Below are 20,427 nucleotides of genomic sequence, written 5' to 3'. Positions count from 1 at the left end.
TAAGGGGTGACTACTATAATATTATTATGTAAGTAAGATAAGTTTTTAATTATAATAATTAATTTAAGAATTTTATATTCAGTTTGCAAGTTTAAAATATTATTATGTTATCAGGTACCTACTTATAGGTACACTTATACCATAATATCTTATAATATGAAACTTAGACATACCAAGAAAAATTCGGCTAAATATGTATTTTGTAGACATTTGTGGACCGAACAAGTTTTATCGGCAGCTGTAAAATATAATAAATAACAATTATTACTATGAATATTATTAATCAATATTATTATTTTGTACTTAAAATTTTTTGAAATAAACGAAAAGGTACATGTTACCTTTTATGAAATAAACTGAAACTATGGTTATTTTTTCTTTATTTTATTTCTCTGCAAACCAATTTATAGACATAGTAAAAGGAGGGGAAGTATCAAGTAAGTTATCTTCATACAAAGGCACCACGCGCGGCGTGTATGTGTGCGCCATAGTATCAATGCGTCGCCACGTACGGCACATAACAAAATCGGCGGTACCAGACTAGTAAAACCGGCCGAGATTTTGTTGTGTGCCGTACGTGGCGACGCATTGATACTATGGCGCACACATACAAGCCGCGCGCGGTGCCTTTGTATTAAGATAACTTACTTCCCCTCTTTTTACTATGTTATAGACGTATCTCGTGGTCAGTGATAGAAACCTGGGCAAAACCTAGAAAAAATTGCTCATTGCACACTGCTCCGGTGACCGGTGCGTTCAGAATTCAGATGCGTCGCGACGTTGCGTCGTTTTGAAACGGTAGAATGCATTTTGCTGTGCAAATTTTGCAGCATCAAAGATTTAACAATTAGACTATTTTTGTAATAATTACAAAAATATGTACAAGAGAATATTTTATTAATCTCTTGTAGAATAATTATTATTCTCTAATCTCTTGTACATTTCTCGGTGTTATACATTTTAGTTCTGTGCCCAGTAAATAAAAAAATCTATGTCAAATGTGTCAGTGCAGTGGTCTGTCATTTGCATTTGTCATTTGTCAAAAAACTTGTTAGTTGTCATTGTCAATGGCTTTCTGTGTACAATTTTTCTTTCTTCACTTTGTTTCTTCAAACTTCCAAGTAAATGTAAGAATAATATTGCAATAATTTTATAGGCGTAGAAATCCTAAAATTGTTATTACAACATTTCCATGTTATGTAACGAATAATATCGAAAATGTTTAACAAAGTTTTCCAACGTGCCCTAAAGTTTAGATTACGAAAGAGTTATCCGACGAATATTTACGATTTATCAAAGGGTGCAACTATAGCTGTGAGGAGACCTTACAGCGATGAAGTCAAACGGGCCCAGACAGCTAAGGCCAACTCTGGAGCGACGATATTTGATAAAATAATATCGAAAGAAATAAAGGCCGACATTATCTACGAAGACGAATTGTGTATAGCTTTCAACGATATTTCACCGCAAGCACCGGTTCATTTCCTCGTAATACCAAAACGGCGAATCCCTCGTCTACAGGATTGCGAAACAGGCGACAAAGAAGTAAGTCATGTCACAAAGTATTTTCTGATAGTAGTGATAACAAACTCAACCCTTTTTTTTTCTCAATATTGGAGTCGTATGCTGTAACACTGTTTAAAATGATATTCACCACTTGTTCTGGAACTACCCTGACAAGAAGAATGGATGGCAAAAACAACATGTGTACAGAAAAGCATGCAGTAAGTCAGAATACGAGCATAATATTATTTTGTCAAGTATTTCATAATACTACAACTTAAAATTTTTTCATTGTCTATTCAATAATATATAACAATCAGCAGTTAGTTACGGCCGCAGCCATAAGAAAAAATTATATTAATGGTTTTTATATGGAGCATACATATAAATATCATTGAGTTTAAACAATATAACTACACTACACCTACAACTATGTATGTGAAATGTTGCAGATTCATTTTGATTGAAAGTAATCAATCAGTAAATCAGCAAGATCATAGTAGACCATCATATTTGATTGAACTCAATATATTTTTCAAATTTGTAATGACATCATGACTTTATTTAAAAAATGTAACACTGTTTAAAATTACTAAATATTACTGAGTAATTTAAACTTCCTTTAAATATAAAAATCATTACTCATCTTTACTTAAATTACAATTATTATGCTGACATTATTCCTAAAAATAAGTTACGTGTAGTATCATCACATGTTATGTCATTTTAATTTCTTTGATATTAATTAAAAATAAACTTTTATGGTCTGATTATTCATGTCAACAATTAAAATGATACTTGAGAGTGTTAAATTAATCCCTCAATCGTGGAAAAACCAGACACAATAGCGTTTATCATAATTATCACGGCTACATGTGGTCTTGGTGGCTTGGGAGTTGAAGCATTAATACCATACATGATAATATACAAAAATTATTCTTAGCATGCAATATGGGAATTCTGTATCTATTTTCTTGTAACAACTTTGGGATTTTCTTTCTTCATGACATGCTTTTCAAACAACTGATGCCAGCACAACTAACAGTTTGAAAAGCCCTGCTTTACAAATTAACACTCAGCGTCACACTTTCATGCCTTATAGCAGGGGTTCCCAAACTGTGCGCCGCGGCGCCCTGGTGCACTGTGGAAAGGTAAGAGGGGCGCCGTGAATCGATCCTCCATCATTATCAGAAACCACAAATATTATTAAATAATATTATTATGAGTTATGGAAAGCAGGCAGATGAGTAAATATTTGTTTATTATTATTTACCTGCTTAACCTAACTATAATAATCATTAAAAGGTGTTTATTTATGATAGTTATTATATTTTTTTATAATAGTTAGGTAAAGAATAGCACTGTGACAAAATATTGAACCTGTAACTGCGCCGCAGGCTGAAAAAGATTGGGAACCTTAGCATTCAAGTAGGCTGTAAAACCTGCTATATAAACTGGGCTGTGGAATGTAATGTTATTTACATCTTAGTTGTGCAAGATTCTTTTTTTTTATAACGATACACTTATTTTCCCATTATCGCGCTTGGTAAAGTCGCGCGACATCAAGAATGTCTAATAAAATGATAATTATCGTACAACTAACAGATAAAAATGTTTATTTTGCTGACGCGATATCTTGGAATGTGCTGATAATGAGTAAATGATATTTACAGATTCGAGTGTTCTAAGCCGCTTTCTTTCCTTTTTAAATAATATGTATTAGGTAGATGATGGCCGCAAATATTATGTTGCGCTAAAATTCGTTTTTCACATGGGAACCGTCATTTTTTCGGGATGATAAGTATCTTACGCCCTTTCCCGTAACTTATAGTATTTCACTAACAAATTTCAGCAAATTCAGTTCAGCAGTTTCGGCGTGAAGAGACAACTGACAAACACACACACTTTTGCATTTATGGCATATTAGTATGGATTGCATACAATAACGAGCTGGTCAAATTGTTCTCATTCATTATATCATCATTATATTTTAACGGGGTTGTATTATGTTTATATACGACCATTGATATCCTGACACCATCTGCAATGGTTTGGGCCTTGCACTAGCAGAGCTAAGGCCGGAAATACGTACTGATAAGGCCAATTCGCAATGTGAGGTCTCGCAATAAATTAACACTGTTACATCAGAATTATCGCAGCCCACATTTAATATATATAATAAAATTGTTAATAGTAATTAAACATTTACGATTTTCTATGGTTCTGGGCAATCTTCCTCTCAGTACCTAAAATATTTTGTCTTTCAGTTGCTGGGTCATCTGATGCTGGTGGCGCGGTCTCTGGGCACTGCTCGAGCACCGGATGGTTGGAGGCTGGTGGTGAATAACGGCGTCCACGGCGCACAGAGCGTCTACCACATCCATCTCCATGTTATGGGCGGTAGACAGATGAAGTGGCCCCCGGGCTAAGTCAAAAGACAAAGTCTAACATCCTTATATCCCTAGTATTTTCTCATTGGTGACGGTCACAGTAGCGTTAAGGATAACATGATATTCACTTTTAATCCATATTTCCAGACTAACATTATAAATGCGAAATTGCTAAACCTATTTTGATGAAAAAAGAAAAAAATAGTATTTTTTTCTTTTTAGAACCGGGAAAGGCCATCTTGTCTTGGGATATAGACAAAGTTTTAGCCCTTGTATATAAACTTTAAACCTTATTAGTTATTGTAAATGTGCTAAAGTCCAAAAGTAATACAATACATCTGTTGGCGATGATACATAAATTTTGATTATAAAACAACAAAACTAATCAATATTTGCGGAAAACATACCGTCGTTTATTAGGAAACTCGGCAATGATAAACATTTCGATAAAATATAAATCATTTACTGCTGATATTTCAAATGCACACACTACATTTTCAATAATGTAGACGTATCGTTGCGTTTTCAGCGAATTCTTGTAGCACAATAACCTCTATCTTAATTTACTATTGACAATAGCATCTATAAGAAAATATTATTTTTAACCGACTTTAAAAAAGTACGAGGTTTCTTAATTCGACCGCATATAAGTTTTTTTATATTTGCGCACATTGCTTTTTTTGTTACAAAGAGAACATGTGCAGGTCCCATGATAGGGAAATACAGTTTAGGGTGAGGCCAAACCAGGGCTGTAGCTAGAGTCAGATTTGAGGTAGGGCAGCATTGGTTAGAGGTAGGGCGGAAGTAAAAAAAATCATAATTGATTGATTTTCTTAGGTTTTGGCATTTTTAAGATAGGGCATTATGATTTTAAGGTAGGGCATTGCCCCACAATGCCCCCACCTAGCTACGGCCGTGGGCCAAACGAGCGTAATTTGTGAGTTGTGAGTCGCAGAATTTCGGCTGGCAGAAATTCTGCTCCATTTTCATACAAAAGTCCTGTTTGATTCACACGAGCGTAATTTTGTGTGTCATGATTTGTATGAAAAGATATTTACGCGACCGAAATTCTGCAACACACAACTCACAAATTACGCTGGTTTGGCTTCACCCTTAAAGTCGGTTTTTCCTTCGTTAAAATTTTGTGTAAATTGTAAAATTATAACATGACTTATTATGAATTATTAACATATTAGTTATGTAACATACCTACCTAAGGTTTTATAAAACATTGTGTCATAAATTAGCCATTCTTAATAATAATAATAAAATTGCCATAGTATTATTATAAAAAGTTAATAAGCTTTAGTTGCATATTAAAACTTTGCTTCTAAGAACTTTTTGAGTACACATCTTTGATACAAGTTCAAATTCTGCAGTTTGAATAATAATTATAAAAGCTCTTGATTATTCAAGAGCTCTACATAATATATTTTCATACTTAGATTAAGGATAATGTTTAGTTAAGTGAATATCTTAAAAATGATGTGCCTAAAATAAAAAATGAAATTGTGCAATATTTTGGCCAAAATTGTAAATGAGTTAGTTTTAAATGTTAACTACTTATAATTACTGTATACTTTATTATAATTTTCAGTAATCAGTAAGTTTCTAAAATCTTAAAGCATTTACTTAAATGGAGTTAAAAGTTTTTATTAAACAAGCTCATGTTGAGTTTTACAATATAAAAGATTTTTTGTTTAAACGAATAATAATTTGTATTATTCGTTTAAACAAAAAATCTTTTAAATTGTAAAATTTTAAAGAAACTCCGCGTTATAAATTAGCAAAATACTTACATTTTTGATATGTACCTATATCAATTGAAACATTTGAAACCAAAGATTTTCATACGGCCATTCCCAAAATTTGATCTATCTCTGGTTTTGCCCTACTAGAGATAGGAATAGCTCACAATTGACATAAAATATATGTCTCTAATGTCTAATGTGAGCTATTCCTATCTCTAGTAGGGCAACACCAGAGATAGATCAAATATTGGGAACGGCCGACAATGACACAAAATGACTGCATTTAGTACTTATATAATATTTAATATAATATGTAGTCATTTTATCCACCTATCGATATTTTCCGTAATCAGAATCTCAATTGGCCCAAATAATCTGAAATCAGTCTAGTCAGTTTTAGTTTTTTAGATTTCAATGTGAGTTTTGTTTAATATAGCTGTTATCTCCCATTTGAGTACTTATTCAAAAAAAAATTGTTTGAAACATTGATAATTGTATTATATTTTTGTTACAGTTGTATCTATAAAGTTATCATCATTATTTTGATATTGGGAGATGATAGATCTTTTCACTGTTTTCTACGGAAAGCATCCGAAATGTTCTATGATGTCGTAGTAAAGTTTAGAATTTAATTTTGTATTAAATTCTGTAACCAAAGTTTTGAATAAATTCTCGTTATTGGATGACGTGTATATTATTTTATGCTACATTTAAAGATTAAAGATACGTATGTTATAGAATAAAAATAGTTTACCGATAATATGATTACTGATTTGAACCATTTAAGTAATGTATTACGAAAATTTTATTCACCAAACAATACATAACTCGTAAACAGCTAAAACAAATGAAACATCACAAATAGTTTTGCGTTTACCTATGTATTACAAGATTAATAATAATATGTAATTACGGGGGTTCGTATAAAGTTATACATTATAGGAACAGGACGGAGGGGGCTCCATACGCACACGGGGGCGCCGGGGCCGCATACGCGCAGGTGCAGGGCGCGGGAGCCGCATACGTGCACGTAGGTGCGGGCAAAGCTGGCGGTAACGCCCCCAACAATGGAGCAGCTGCCGCCAGTGCCGACGTGAGTACCGTGGGTAACGCCGCCTCCAGCAGCGGGGGGAGGGACGCGGCGAGCGACGACGATATAGTCGACGCCAGGAACGGAGTCAGCGCTGCCAGCTCGGCCGGCAGGGGCGAGGCGCAGGCGGGGTACGCCAGCGGGGCGGGGGCCAGGGGAGGCAGCAGGTAGTCCACGGTCGGCAGCGGCGGCGGAGTGAGGCACAACGATGCTGCTGGCAGGCATTGGGAGAATGCTTGCTGAAAGACAAATTAAACCTTTATTGTCACTAGTTACACTGAATAGAGGTACCTCTATAGCCGCTACCATATGTGCAATGTGTGCAATGCACACGGGCGCTACCCTTTAGGGGCGCCAAATCACCGTCCATTAGGGGCGCCAAAACCAATGGCACAAAAAAATTTAGATAAAAGTTTCAAGTATGATACAATATACCTACTTTATTTTTGTTAAACATATTTTATGTTTCTCTTTTAAAAACTTATTAAGGATAGGTTTCCTAAGATTCAAAATGCCTATTGCCTTATGGGGCGCCAAAATCCTTTTTTGCACACAGGCGCCATTAGCCCTTACGGGGGCCCTGTCTATAGCAGCCTTTCCAAAGTGGGCGATAACGCCCCCTTGTGGGCGCTGCAGGTCTAAAGGGCGGCGTGGGACCCAGAAAAAGTGGGGGCGTTGTGTAGACTGTAGAGGCTTGGAGGGTGATAATTTTATTTCCTCTGGATGCATTTTAAATTGAAGCAATGGGGGCGCTAGTAAAACATAATTTGCTCTCAAAGTGGGCAGTGGACGAAATAAGTTTGGGAACCCCTGCTCTATAGTATTCAGAGGGGTATCCCTAGACCGGGGGCCACCAAATGGCGGACCTCGGTCCGCATCCGGACCGCCAACCCATTGTGTGCTGACCAAGCATGTTCGAAGATGAACTTCGTTAAAAATTAATTTCAATCTCGACATACTGATGAACATGTAGCAACAAACATTGTCACTTTTCTCATTGATACAAATAAATACTTTTGTAATTTCCGTAATTAAGTACATTTGTTAAAAAAAAATTTTAATGTGTGGACCGCGAAGGTAATTTGATTTCTTAAAACGGACCCCGAGCGAAAGTAATTGGTGACCCCTGCCCTATAGAGTTATATCCAAGTTTAAGTTACGAAAACTTCTAATAAGATACAGCTGGAGCTGCGTAGACTTTCGAAAACTGCATTTGCAGGGTAAACTTTAAATAATAAAAAAACTTAGGAGGCCCGAGGCCTTACTAAAGGGTAGTTTTATTAAAATAGTGCTAATTTGCTTACCTGGAGCAATGCAAAGATCACAACTACGATGGTCTTCATGGTTGTAGTGGCGAGTTCAGTTGGCCGTGAACTATTTATTGTACCCGTTATCGCCGTAACGTAACAATATCGAAATAAAATCGCAACCAACACATATTACGTGAGTTTCGACGAATATTCCATATTTCGAACGAGTACGTGATAATTGTTGCCTAAAATATTTCACTAGTGTTCTACTTTCTAGAAATTTGCTTCGACCATATAAAACTAGCTATTGGCAATAATAATTCTTTTTAATTGATTACAGTCGCCAGGAAACATTGCATTTGGTTTTCATAGTCAAATTAATTTTAATAAATTGCTACCGGAGTTTGCTTTACTATAAGGACTTTACTTTTTTCTTATATATATATCTAGCTAGCTAGCTAGGAATCATTTTTAGAAAATGTCATTTTATTCGTGTTATATCGAATACCGAGCGAAGCTCGGTCAAATAACTAGTTATTAATTTAAGTGTAAATAAAACAACAATATTTAATATAAAATCTTTATTAATATTGCTACTATAATTACCTTTATTGAGTTATAAATATACAACAAAACGTTTGTCCGATACATCTGTCCTCGCCCGCGGTCCGACACGACACATTTCATCCAATATTTTAGTTAAACTCAAATCATAACACCATCACTAGTGGACTTTCATAATCCAATTGGCAAAAAAGCGTTTTTAACAGGACCGGAACAAGCATTTGGATCACCTGATTCCTGATGCTATGCAACTGGCATTTTATCACCCTGCTAAAAGCCACGAGTGGACTCGAAACTGCATATTGACACGGTTCGAATTTACTTGACGTGGCTTTTACTTTAGCAAGTATAATTTACAATTTTAGAAATTGTCTATAAGCTTTTCTACTTTGCGGGTCTAAGTTACTAGTCCGTCGATCGAATCATAATCCAGTTACTGGAATGAAAACAAACACGCTATAATGAAATTCCTATCCGCCAATATCTACAAGCATATTACTTTTTATCAGCTTATAAATGTCCACTAGAATACAGTATTTCGAAAAAGTCAAATAATTGTAATAAGGACAGTTTAAATAAAGAAAAAAATTTATGAAAAGTCACTGAGTACTCCTTATGTGACGTATAAAGTATATTCAGGGGTTGATTAAAAATTCTTACAAAATATATTTAATTGGTGTTTAAAACATTCATATGTTTGTTAACAAGTTTTCCTATCGCGAGAGTCTAATGCTCTGGTATTGACCAATTAAAGCATATCTTCTGAACGAAGTAGCCTCAATTTGAACAAGCAAAACACTATTTTTTCCTCTCTAAAGCTAATATGAAATAGCCCCTACGCTTTTGGAGCTAAGGTGAAACATTTCAAAAACAAACACGCAAATTAACCAGATAGGAGGCAAAAGTTGCCTCTCAAGCGTCTTCCATAGAATTCGAATTTTGTCATCCATCTCAAGTTCATGGAGATTGTATGAAAGTCGCGGTGACATTTGTCACCGTGACTTTCTCTCATTCAAAAATTCACCAAGCACACATTCATTTTGTAGCGCTTTTCTAGAGTTGTGATTAAAAAAAAAACACTTTTTTTCAATATGGTGTAAATAGGCACTTAAACAAAAAAAACAGGGTCATACGTCGGTAAGTCAATAGTCGTCAGTTATAAAGTTCACCAACAGTTAACCTAATCTTTGTAACAATTCTTTAACATGATAAGCATTTGATTATCCCAATCCACTTGTCTATGTTCAAAGTGGATCTCACCATTCCATAGAGAATAGAATCTTAAATGTTTTGTTGTTATTTAATTTTGTAGCAAACTTTTAAAATATTTCATTTGACGTCCGTTTTAAACATTTTGTTTTTCAACCGTAAATACGTCATTAAAATTATCAGTAGCATTAAAAATATCCAAAATGTCCTTTCGAGATTCTGGTGTTTCGGTTGAACTCAAATATTTGAGCAGCGGTTAAAATTTTAATAACGTTTAATATTCCGCTAAAAACGAGGCGCCTTAGTTTTTGCATTTTTGGGCAAAAAAAAAACAACACGCCTCTATTCTCTATGGTCGTGAATGTCAGTGTCAGTTGCGAATGTCTTTCGAATTTCGAACGTGTCGTATTGCGAACGTTTACGCGAGGTAGGAGTAGGTGTCGAGGGCACCGGGCGACCGCTCCAAGTATTGTTTGTCTATGAGCGCCTCGATACACTTCTTGATCATGGGCACCGAGGGGGCGAACGAACCTCTCGCCTGCGATACAACCTCCTGAATGAGTTCCGTGTGACGTAGTACCTGGTGAGAAAAAGTTGGAATGTGTTAAATAAGTAGATTTTACCCGCATAACAAACGCTACACATTTACATAATAAACTAAAAGTTTCGTCATAGATTCATATCGTCATAGTTTCGTCAAATATTTTTCCTCGTTGGTATTTACCTTCCTCTGCTTCATAATGCGCACGAGCGCGGCCTGCAGGTACATCTTGCGGTCGTCGTCGCACGGCGCCTCGCCCGCGCCGCCCGCCGCCGCACCGCTCCCTCCGCCGTTTGAGCTGCCGCCAGCTGAGATGTGATGGCATAAATTAGTATTATTAGCAATAAAAATTGTTTTCGCACCGATAGGTGGTATTATTAAATTCTGCGTTTTAAGGACATAATAATGTTACGGTACATGGTATACGGACACGTAGTGCCATCTAGCGATAGACCAGCAAAACTTACCGAGGGAACACAGGCAACATAAATGCCCTACTCAATACTAGATGGCGTTAGGTGCGCTAGTACATACTCCAATAGACTGTGCTCGAACTTTCTAGAAGTGTCTTGTTTACGTATTTACCGGTTTATTTTGTTTACGTGTTTAGTTGTTTATGTTTATTGTAGTACATGCTCGAGCCTCCTAGAAAGTTCCGACACTTGTTTACTTGTTTACGTGTATCGGGAACTTTCTGGAATTCGTCTCGCCATATAAAAAGCCGCAGGTAGACGGCGCGGCAATTCAGTTCGTTTCGAGCTATCATCAAGGCGATTTCGGAGTGACAACAGTGAAACCTGCGACTTGGCTACGACCTAGGACAGTGATAGTGCTTAGTGATTGGACCTAGTGATTAGTGTTTGGACTTAGTGCTAAGTGTTGTGACCTAGTGTGTGCTTGTGTGACCTGGACTTAGTGAATAAAGTCTTCAAGAGAGTCAGCAGGTCTTTCTCTCCAATTCCTTCGAACCCTAGCACGTAACAATATAATGATAAATGATGCCGTTTTTTAAACATAATATACAATATGTATTCCGTGCAATTCGGATGGCCCAATCAAAGGTATTAGTTAACCACAACGAATTATTTGCGCTTAAAAACATATAAAACCTTTATTGATGTTACTGACAAACAATGATAAAAATATCTAATGCGAGAAAATACTACATAATATTATGGCAACGTACCGGGTGTAGGCGCGGGCGCACACGTGAGCCGCAGCCGCGTGCGCTTGCAGGAGAAGGCGAGGTTGAGGTGGAGCTCGGCGCCGGGGGCGGGGCCCGACTCGTCCAGCCCCAGGTCGCCCTGCGCCTTCAGCAGCCCCGCGTCGATCAGCGGCCTCACGTGACGGGCCCACGCGTCCGCCGGCAACTGCAGCGCTGCCAGCGCTTCTCTTGCATCTAGTACGTCCGCTTTCTCGAACTGCAGGAGCAGAGCGCACTGCGGCGTTGTAGCGCTGAGGTGGTATAAGCGGGGGGTGTAGCGAGTGCGGAGCTCCCCTGTACATAGATGGTGCAGCCAGGCGAGCCGGCGGCCGGAGAAGGCGCCGCGGTAGAAGGCCTCGAATAAGCGCGCGGGCCGCTCCAGCTGCGCGGGCGGGGCCAGCGGTGCCATCGCCCCGCCCAGCGGCCACGCCCCCGCCTGCAGCACCTGCGACAAGCAGTAGTAAAATAAGTAATAAATCAGTGATTGAGGCCACTACAAAATAGTTCTCGAATGATAATGACGATAGAAGTGCGTGAACGTGGAATAGCTGTCTAGCAAGTGACTTTTTGAATTGCAGAGTTCTATACAAGATTAGTAGTTTACCTGTATGAAGAAGCCGGTGTTTGTTTGTAGGTCGTTGTCGCGCAGGTGCTGCTGAAACTTGGCGTTGAGGTCGGCGGACACCGCGACGTCGGTGAACATGCGGTGCAGCTTGTTCGTGAACTCGTAGCCGCACACCGCGCGCAGACGGTTTATCATCGCCTCTTCCTGTTGAACATGGTTAAAGACGGTAGGAAAATATTTTGAAGAATGAAGAGAGAAATATTTACAAAAGAACAAAAAAATTTGACGCAAAAAAAGTCAGCTGCACCTCTCTGCTTGCATTTTTTTCTACCCTCTCATTTGCACATCAGTAAAACCTTCACAATATTTTGTAACATTACTAATAATAATATAGGTACATTTTTTTTAATATAACATCATTTTAGTATAACATCTTACACATATAATGTTTATATTTGTTTCACATAATGTTGACGTGCGCGTTTTCTGCGCGTACGTGGGCAATGGAAATGTAAAAAACTAATTAATAATATTTATGTAATTTAGCATATAGAACCTCAAATTCCTATTGCGTTTGGGCAAACACGCGACGCGCCCCGAATCTATCCGCGCAGAAAACGCGTATGTCTGAACACGCCCTTATATAAAATAAGCGTCAAACCTGCTCCATAGACGCTGACAACTGATGTATGAGCCTCCTGGCCAGCGCTCGAGCGTAATGCTTCTGGAAGACGTCCTTGTCGTCGACGTATTTGAATACGACGATGGCGGCGGCGAGTCGGTCGTCGGCGTCGTCGGCCGCGCGTCGCCGGAGCAGCGCGTCGCAGTACCGGGCGACGAGCTCCGGCGCCCGGGCGACCGCTTCGCCACCGTGACGACGGTTCACTACTGTGCTGCACGCCTGTGTGAATAAAATTGTTAGGGCCAACTCACACGTACCGCAGTCCGCAACCACACCACAACCACACCACGTGGTCGGGAATATTTCGTATTGTAAATGAATAAGTCTGTTCACACGTACCACATTTTGCAGTCATTGTCGACCGCGTGTGTGATACCGACCACAATGCAACCACAAGCGAACTATAGGCCGACCGCATCGCTAACACAACGTTACATCGATGCAACGACAGTGCGCGCACACCGCCCGCGCTCTTGCAAGGATAGAATAATAAACTTTCATCTTCGAATTTTATACACACGTGTTTTCGCTATACAAGCCGGAGTCGAACTATTGTTACGTAGTTTATATCCTCTATGGAACTATGTCTGCACACGACGTTACCACATCGCAACTACTGGCGACAACGCAACCACGTCGACATTTTGTAGGTACCACAACGCAACTACAAAAAGCTGCAGCGACACCATTCACACGTAACCACTGCTAACGACATTTTGTCGTTGCGACGTGGTGTGGTGTGTACGTGTGGGTTGGCCTTTATAGTTTATAGTTTACCAGTCAGATTTTACCGCTCTATTGTAGCAGAAATACATAATAAAAGGGTTAACTTTTCCAAAAAACCGAAAGCGTAAACATTATATATATCAATATAAAAAATGTATGAAAACAAAGCCACTCAATGGGTTCTAACTCCTAAACGAAAGGCCGATTTTTACGCGGCATTTCATTTTCGAAAAGTGATGAGATAATAATTAGCTATATTCACAGCTTTTCGATGAGTTTACACATTGAAAAGTTGTAGATAAAATCTCGTAAATTTTGTTTATGTCATACCTTATCAAGAGCGCCAACAAACGCTTGGGCGCCGCCAAAGACTTCGTTGAACAGTTTGCTGTACTTGCTGTGCAGTGACAGCATCGCGTGGACGAAATGTGTATGCGCCTGAAAGATTAATTGATAAAATAAATCGTCCGCTGTTTTATATTTTGAAGAGTTAAAATCAGTGGAAAGATTATATTTTAATATCTTCAATCTTTTTCTTTAACTCGGTAAAGACTATCGTTTGTTTAAACCGATTTAAAAGTCTTTAAAGATCCTAACGCAAGATCCATTCCTAATTTTATTACATCATAAAAAATCACAACCGGATATAGAAGTGACGTGGGAGAGCCATGCTTCGGCACGAATGGGCCAGCTCGACCGGAGAAATACCACGGGCCCACAGAAAACCGGCGTGAAACAGCGCTTGCGCTGTGTTTCGCCGAGTGAGTGAGTTTACCGGAGGTCCAATCCCCTACCCTTTTCCCTTCCCTACCCTCACTTATTTCCTTCCCTACCCTTCCCTACCCTCCCCTATTACCCTATTCCCTCTTAAAAGGCCGGCAACGCACCTGCAGCTCTTCGGATGCTACGAGTGTCAACGAAGTTGCTTTCCATCAGGTGACCCGTTTGCTCGTTTGCCCCCTTATTTCATAAAAAAAAAGAAGTTTCTCCTTTTTCGAAAGGTAATATTACTTTTAATCTTACCTCATCTCTAGGATGTTCGGCGTCCAGCAGCGCCGTGCCCGCCCTAACGACTTGCGCGTCAGCCGCGTCTACCAAAGGTCTTAGGGCCGCCGCGCCCAAGGGCCTTAGAAGGGCGTACAGACGGCGTAGATCAGCCCTACGTAGGGCAGCTCTGCTGTCGTCCTCAGCCGCCTCCCGCAGTAACCTGTATGTGTATTGTTATTTAGTTATCTGCATGGTGTAAAAAACCAAAGTTATAAAGCTTTAGGTTTTCTATGTGTTCCTCAAATAGAGTTCACTGTCAAAATAGCAGGGCTAAAAGAGCATTTTTTGTGATTTGTATGGGTAAGCGCCTCAGCTTCATGAGTTTGCCCATACAACAGTAAATAAAAGTCACTCTTTCAGCGCTCCTACTTTCACAGTAAACTCTATATTATAAATGACACCTACACACCGTATTATCACTGTGTTTTGCTACACCCTGTATACAGGGAACATTACACACCCTAAAGTATTCTCACTTTGTTTTGTTACACTCTGTATTTTCATGTAAATAATTTGTGTGCAACAAATAAAAAATAATAAACCTGTCAACTTCAGCGTGCAGAGCAGGCAGGTGCGCCGCGACGCACGCACGCTCGTAGCACGCACGCACCGACTCCGTGGACGATGCGTGCAAGAAACGCTGAGCCAACGCCACCTCGCGCTCCAACCCTGAAACATTTCATATTTGTTGAGACGTTGAGATAATATTATTACTTTCTCTTCATAAAAAGAGTTTTACACGCCTTAAGCTTTACGTTACGGTCGAACATTAACAACACAAGACAGTAAAACTTGAATGCTCCCCTGAACTAGTAACCAGTTTAGGGGAGCATTTACGTGTAACTGCAGTATAATATTTTGTTACAAACCTTCAAGCACATGCTTCATGAAGTGCGACACGTCACCGTCCTGCAGCAGGCGCGCGGCGCGGCGCTCGTGGCAGGCGGCGGCGGCGCTCAGGAAGGGCTCCAGCACCAACTCGTGGTATAGCGCCAGCGGGGCGCGGACGCGGAACGACTGGACATAAAGTATTCTTTAAAAATCCTCGCAACATGATAGTTTCTCTAAGACAGATCAGTGCGATATGACAAATCAGTATTATTTAATGTTGTTTTTTTATTGTTTTTGTGTCAAAGGAGTACTCGTGCAAGTGACTCGTCAAGTGCGTAATTGCTAGAAATCTTCTGCCGTCACGGGAGATATTGTCTGATTTACCGTGCCTACTTCGAAACAAAAAAATAATTTAAGACCTCTTTCTTCATCAAGTTCACCAGCCGCGCCGACAGCGCGCCGGACACCGCCCGCACCAGCACGCGCTCCCAGATCACCGGGCCCAGCTCGCCCATCTATAACACACACCTGGACCTCCACAGTGCTGAGCGCGGCCGCCCGCAGCACGTCGGCGGCGGCGGGCTCGAGCGCCGTGCCCGCAGCGAGCGCGTCGCGTGCCGCCCCCAGCGCGCTCACCAGCCGCGCCGACAGCGCACCGGACAGCGCCCGCACCAGCACGCGCTCCCAGATCACCAGGCCCAGCTCACCCATCTATAACATAATATATTTCGCTAAGTCTTGTTACTTTTTTCTTCGCTAATCTCGTAACATTATCCATACTAATATTTTAAATGCGAAAGTGTGTTAGTCTGGAAACTTATTTAAGTTTTTTTTTAAGAGAATTTGTTTGAGTACAAAACGTTCGAGTCTGATGTGTCAAAGAAAAATAAAAATGAAATGGGAAATGAGCTTAGATAAATCGACAAAAAATATTATAATTAGCTTCGCCTTTTTTGGCATTATCTTATTTTTGTTTTCAATAAGAAAGTTTTAATGAATAGTGTAAATTATTTTTTTGTGGCTGAATACACTCGAACCTCAGTCCACCAGCAGACAGCGCGTTACATAAAACTATGAGTTTGCTTTTGAGGTAATTATTATGACGTCATGATGACGTCAAATCATAATCGGAAGTACCGTAAAAGCGTTTTTGTGAGTACATACAAATAATTAAAAAGTATAAAATCATATTTTCTTTTTTCATATTTAAGCTTTCATTTTATGAGAAGTGTAAAATATACGATTTCCTATGACGAACTTGGTTTTAGTAGAAATACGCATTTGTTCAATAAAATTCAATATGAGTCAAGTAGCCTATTGATAATTGTAAATAGTTGATAAGGACTGCAGTAAGATAGCAAAATTGAATGAATCCAGTGTATCGCAATTTTCGCAAGGAATTTATTTTATTGTTCAACTAGCTGTCCCGGCAAACATTGTTTTGCCATAAAACGATTTTCCCTGATTTCTTGCTTTTCTCTTGAAGTTTTTACTGAATTTTTATTTCTATAGACCTCACGGAGCCCGAGACCTTTCTAACGAATGCGCAAAACCGTGGAAATTGGTTTGTGCGTTCTGGAGTTATAGAGTTAGGAATGAAAACCCGACTTACTTTTATATTATATTAGACTAGTAGTTCCTGAGATTAGCGCGTTCAAACAAACAAACAGACTCTTCCTAATTATAATATTAGTATAGATAATTATTAGAAAATACAAGAGTTGTATCATGAATATCCTTATTTTTAATGCAGGACATATATAAATTTAGGACAATACCTCTAGTTGTCTAGAATCGTGTTCGGGACAGCTAACAGTCGCCGCTGATCCATACATAATCTCAGCATCAGAAACCTAAAAAATAGATCAGAGTTAATATTTTATTCTACTGCCTATAATCTACATCACACAAATACAATTTTTTGTATACCTTTTGTCTTTTCACATGCTGTAAGTTGAGATATGAATACAGACTATTCAAGTAGGCAACACCCTGGCTGTACTCTTGCCATGCCGTAACATATCTGAAACATTATTATAATAACTTAATAAATAGTTCACTTATGTTATCAAGCATTATTATTATTCATTAACATTATTTATTTAACTTTTCAGTGAGTCATTAGTGTCAAAATGGGTCACACCAAGTTGATTAATGATAAAAAAGTTTAAACACAACTCAATTAGACTGTTATAACACACACAATTATTGTTAGAAGATTTACAATTTCTTGTTATTAATAACTTTACCTTGCAAGTAGACCATCGTTATAATCGCTACTATCCAAGTCAGCTGAACCTTTGACACGTTGCAGAAGATTACCCACATGCTCCTCTAAGAAGTTTCTGTAAATAACAAAATGTCACAAATAAATAATAAACAATGATATCCGAGCATTAACAACAAAATGGATGTTGATATTAAAAAAGCATTACATGTTTGTGTTTGTTTCCTCTGTGCCAATTTTGTCATTTTTTTGGTATATATAAGCTTCAAGACAAGATATATTTTTTAATTATATTAAAACGAAAAGTATAACCTGCAAAGAGGATGGTAAAAATATCTTGGTTCTAAACATAATAATTACCTAGTCTCATCATATAGACGATCAGCAAGTGGTTCAGGATGTGCTACACATAGTGCGTAGACGTCAGAAAATCGCGTGTTCCATACCGCCCGCTCGACCGCACGTAGCGCCACCACTCCTGCTACCTGTCATATATAAAAATAAAGTTAATTACTTTAAAAATTATTAAATACATTATTGAGTTAAATTCATGTTTCATGCATATATAAGTCCACTTAAATATTTATTTAATCAGGTTCTTATTGTTGAATATAGCCTGGTTAGTGGTCACAGACAGATAAGAAGCCAGACAGTAGTAATAGAATATACAGTAGACCCATGTTAATCCAACAAATGTTTTGCACGGCCGTGTGGGATTAGCGGATTTGTCGGTTCTAGTTCTCCATAATATATTTTAACATATTACAATACCTTAAAATCATAATGTTAAAGTTTTATCTGAACTACAAATCATTTTCCTAAGGCTATGTACTTATCAGCAAGCTGTAAACGTAAACATTGCATGCATTATAACAAAAAAAAAAAAGACTGGGCAAAATAATGTTTAAATACCTAAATTTGCCACTAATAAGGATGTCGGATTACAAGGGGCGCCGGATTAGTGGGGGTCTACTATAGGTATTTTTAATTTTTTACTTTCTGTGTTCAGAACCCAAAAGTAATTTACTCCTTAAGCAATATCTTACAAAAGCTTAATAATGCTATAGAATGCTTACAGTTTCTTTGAGGTTGGCCCATGTTTCCTGAAAGTCCACATTTCTTGGCTTCAGTGACATCATTGTATGTCACTTCATGTACCTATAAAAATTAAAATAATTCATGCTTAGCAACAGGGCCGGATCTACCATATAGCTATTTGGGCTTAAGCCCAGGGCCCCATGAGTTCAAGGGCCCCCAGTTATGTCAAGTCAAAGTCAAAAATAAACAATAATGCCAAAGAATTCCTATATTTATCTGAAATTTTAAAATTAAACAAATTGTGTGGTTTGTACTTTGTATCCCTGCAAATCCTACGATCAAGGTTTATTATGCAATTTAGACCATGTTGGTAAGTACGAACTGACAGTTAAAATGTTGTAGCACTAAGTAGTTTCAGCCCAGGGCCCTCTAAGCTCACGGTCCGGCCCTGCTTAGAAATTCACTTTTTATTTTATAAATAAACTTTACAGAATTCTAATATAGACATTAGACAGCTTGGTAAAAGTGATAAAAATGTTAATAAAGTTGTCCGAATATACCTAGATTAAGTTTTCTAGACATAGTAAAATTTTTCATATTGGCATTGTCATTGAAATATCCAGGAAAAACCTAGGCAGCATAATTTTAACATTACATTAACATAGGATACTATAAATTTTGTCATGCAGCATGTTTACTCCATAACAACCTTCACCATAACTTAGTAACTTTTCAAAGTCTTGTTCAGACTGTAAACTTCAAAGGAGTCAAGAGAGGAGACTAGTATAAGTAAGTAGAGAAGGAGGGACTAGTATAAGTACAAGGAAAAATGTTTAGTAGATTTGTAAAGTAACAAAATTCATTGATATGATGATAGTTTGATAAGAGCTGTAGTAGGTTTCAATAGATCACTTGAATTTTTCAATCACATTGGGGAATAAGTAATAACCAATGTCCGATTATTATTTTATTATTTGCATTTAGGGAATTAAGGTAATTAAACGTTAAAAAATACAGTATATTTCGCAGAAACTTGGCATCGTGTCAACAACGACAAAGCCAATAACATTCAATCTGCTGTACCAAAATTACTCAGCAAATCCAATAAAGAAATGAACTTTCACACTGTTCTTGAGGTAATGATTTAGGGTGGATAACTTACTCCAAATAATGGATATTCCTTTTAACTTAGTATTAATCTGAATAATTGTTTTTAAAACGTTACACAATAAATATTAATAAAATATTTTCGTAACCGAGAAATGCAATTTTATTTTGCCTTTTGACAGCTCACAGAAATATAATTGACATTTGACAGTCGAATGTCGATTGACAAATGCCCCTTTTTTTCTTATTATGGCACTTCGCCTATATAAACATGGCCAGTGTCGAGTAAATATTATTATTTTATTTACGTTTCGGTTCCGCTTAAAGGCCGTATACACGATCGTTTCCAACCACCAACAGAGGTCACCTTGGTAGGGTTGGAACAAAAATCAACCGTGTTGCTTGTTTTTGGTTGACCAACCAAATAACCTTCAATAACCTTGGTAGTGAGCGCATCCCTCACGACCAATGTCAAATAGAGAACATTGAGTTGAAACGCAACCGTGTAGATGCTTGTTGGCGCTCAGTCGCATCTTCGGATGCGTTGCATGTGGTGTGTAGCGCCAGTAGCCAAAAATCTTAACGTTGCTATTAAATGTTCTTCTACAGACACAGCTTTTCGCATCAACAGTGATTAATGAACCCTTAATTACAAAACAAGACACAGGTCTTGTTTCGTAATTAACGAGTTGATCGTGTAGA

The 20,427-nt window shown here is 38.1% G+C and overlaps 3 protein-coding genes and 1 long non-coding RNA gene across 4 annotated transcripts; 2 read left to right on the top strand and 2 right to left on the bottom strand.

Annotated features, from left to right (window-relative positions):
* Positions 1-1,077: 1,077 nt before the first annotated feature.
* Positions 1,078-3,939, top strand: LOC121727422 (histidine triad nucleotide-binding protein 1-like). The gene is made up of 2 exons (XM_042115266.1): positions 1,078-1,545; positions 3,771-3,939. Exons 1-2 carry the CDS (start codon positions 1,219-1,221, stop codon positions 3,930-3,932), a joined length of 489 nt encoding a protein of 162 aa, XP_041971200.1. The 5' UTR covers positions 1,078-1,218; the 3' UTR covers positions 3,933-3,939.
* Positions 3,940-6,431: 2,492 nt separating this feature from the next.
* LOC121727423 (cuticle protein 16.5-like) lies at positions 6,432-8,239 on the bottom strand. The gene is made up of 2 exons (XM_042115267.1): positions 8,039-8,239; positions 6,432-6,973 (listed from the first exon to the last, which is right to left on the bottom strand). Exons 1-2 carry the CDS (start codon positions 8,075-8,077, stop codon positions 6,581-6,583), a joined length of 432 nt encoding a protein of 143 aa, XP_041971201.1. The 5' UTR covers positions 8,078-8,239; the 3' UTR covers positions 6,432-6,580.
* Positions 8,240-8,550: 311 nt separating this feature from the next.
* Positions 8,551-19,911, bottom strand: LOC121727419 (cullin-2). The gene is made up of 16 exons (XM_042115262.1): positions 19,781-19,911; positions 18,657-18,738; positions 17,941-18,065; positions 17,603-17,698; positions 17,283-17,376; positions 17,132-17,206; positions 15,882-16,064; positions 15,392-15,539; positions 15,065-15,191; positions 14,499-14,682; positions 13,806-13,913; positions 12,729-12,968; positions 12,107-12,271; positions 11,485-11,947; positions 10,482-10,606; positions 8,551-10,337 (listed from the first exon to the last, which is right to left on the bottom strand). The coding sequence occupies exons 2-16, from the start codon at positions 18,717-18,719 to the stop codon at positions 10,176-10,178; spliced, it is 2,358 nt and encodes a 785-aa protein (XP_041971196.1). The 5' UTR covers positions 18,720-18,738; positions 19,781-19,911; the 3' UTR covers positions 8,551-10,175.
* LOC121727424 lies at positions 10,834-18,868 on the top strand. The gene is made up of 3 exons (XR_006035668.1): positions 10,834-10,843; positions 15,662-15,672; positions 18,774-18,868. It is a non-coding gene; the product is annotated as an uncharacterized LOC121727424 (long non-coding RNA).
* Positions 19,912-20,427: the final 516 nt, after the last annotated feature.

Source organism: Aricia agestis, chromosome 5 (genome assembly GCF_905147365.1).
Source record: "Aricia agestis chromosome 5, ilAriAges1.1, whole genome shotgun sequence".
NCBI classification, from domain to species: domain Eukaryota; kingdom Metazoa; phylum Arthropoda; class Insecta; order Lepidoptera; family Lycaenidae; genus Aricia; species Aricia agestis.
The sequence above is the reverse complement of the archived record's forward strand: the minus strand, read 5'-3'. Positions and strand labels throughout refer to the sequence as shown.

Excerpts from the sequence above, each read along its gene's own strand:
- LOC121727423 (XM_042115267.1), bottom strand. The coding sequence starts at position 8,077 with ATGAAGACCATCGTAGTTGTGATCTTTGCATTGCTCCAG. Across the intron at positions 6,974-8,038 it reads TGATCTTTGCATTGCTCCAG|CAAGCATTCTCCCAATGCCT; the intron begins GTAAGCAAATTA and ends TTTGTCTTTCAG.
- LOC121727422 (XM_042115266.1), top strand. The coding sequence starts at position 1,219 with ATGTTTAACAAAGTTTTCCAACGTGCCCTAAAGTTTAGATTACGAAAG. Across the intron at positions 1,546-3,770 it reads GCGAAACAGGCGACAAAGAA|TTGCTGGGTCATCTGATGCT; the intron begins GTAAGTCATGTC and ends TTTGTCTTTCAG.
- LOC121727419 (XM_042115262.1), bottom strand. The coding sequence starts at position 18,719 with ATGATGTCACTGAAGCCAAGAAATGTGGACTTTCAGGAAACATGGGCC. Across the intron at positions 15,540-15,881 it reads TCAGCACTGTGGAGGTCCAG|TCGTTCCGCGTCCGCGCCCC; the intron begins GTGTGTGTTATA and ends CTTTATGTCCAG. Across the intron at positions 10,338-10,481 it reads GCATTATGAAGCAGAGGAAG|GTACTACGTCACACGGAACT; the intron begins GTAAATACCAAC and ends TTTTCTCACCAG.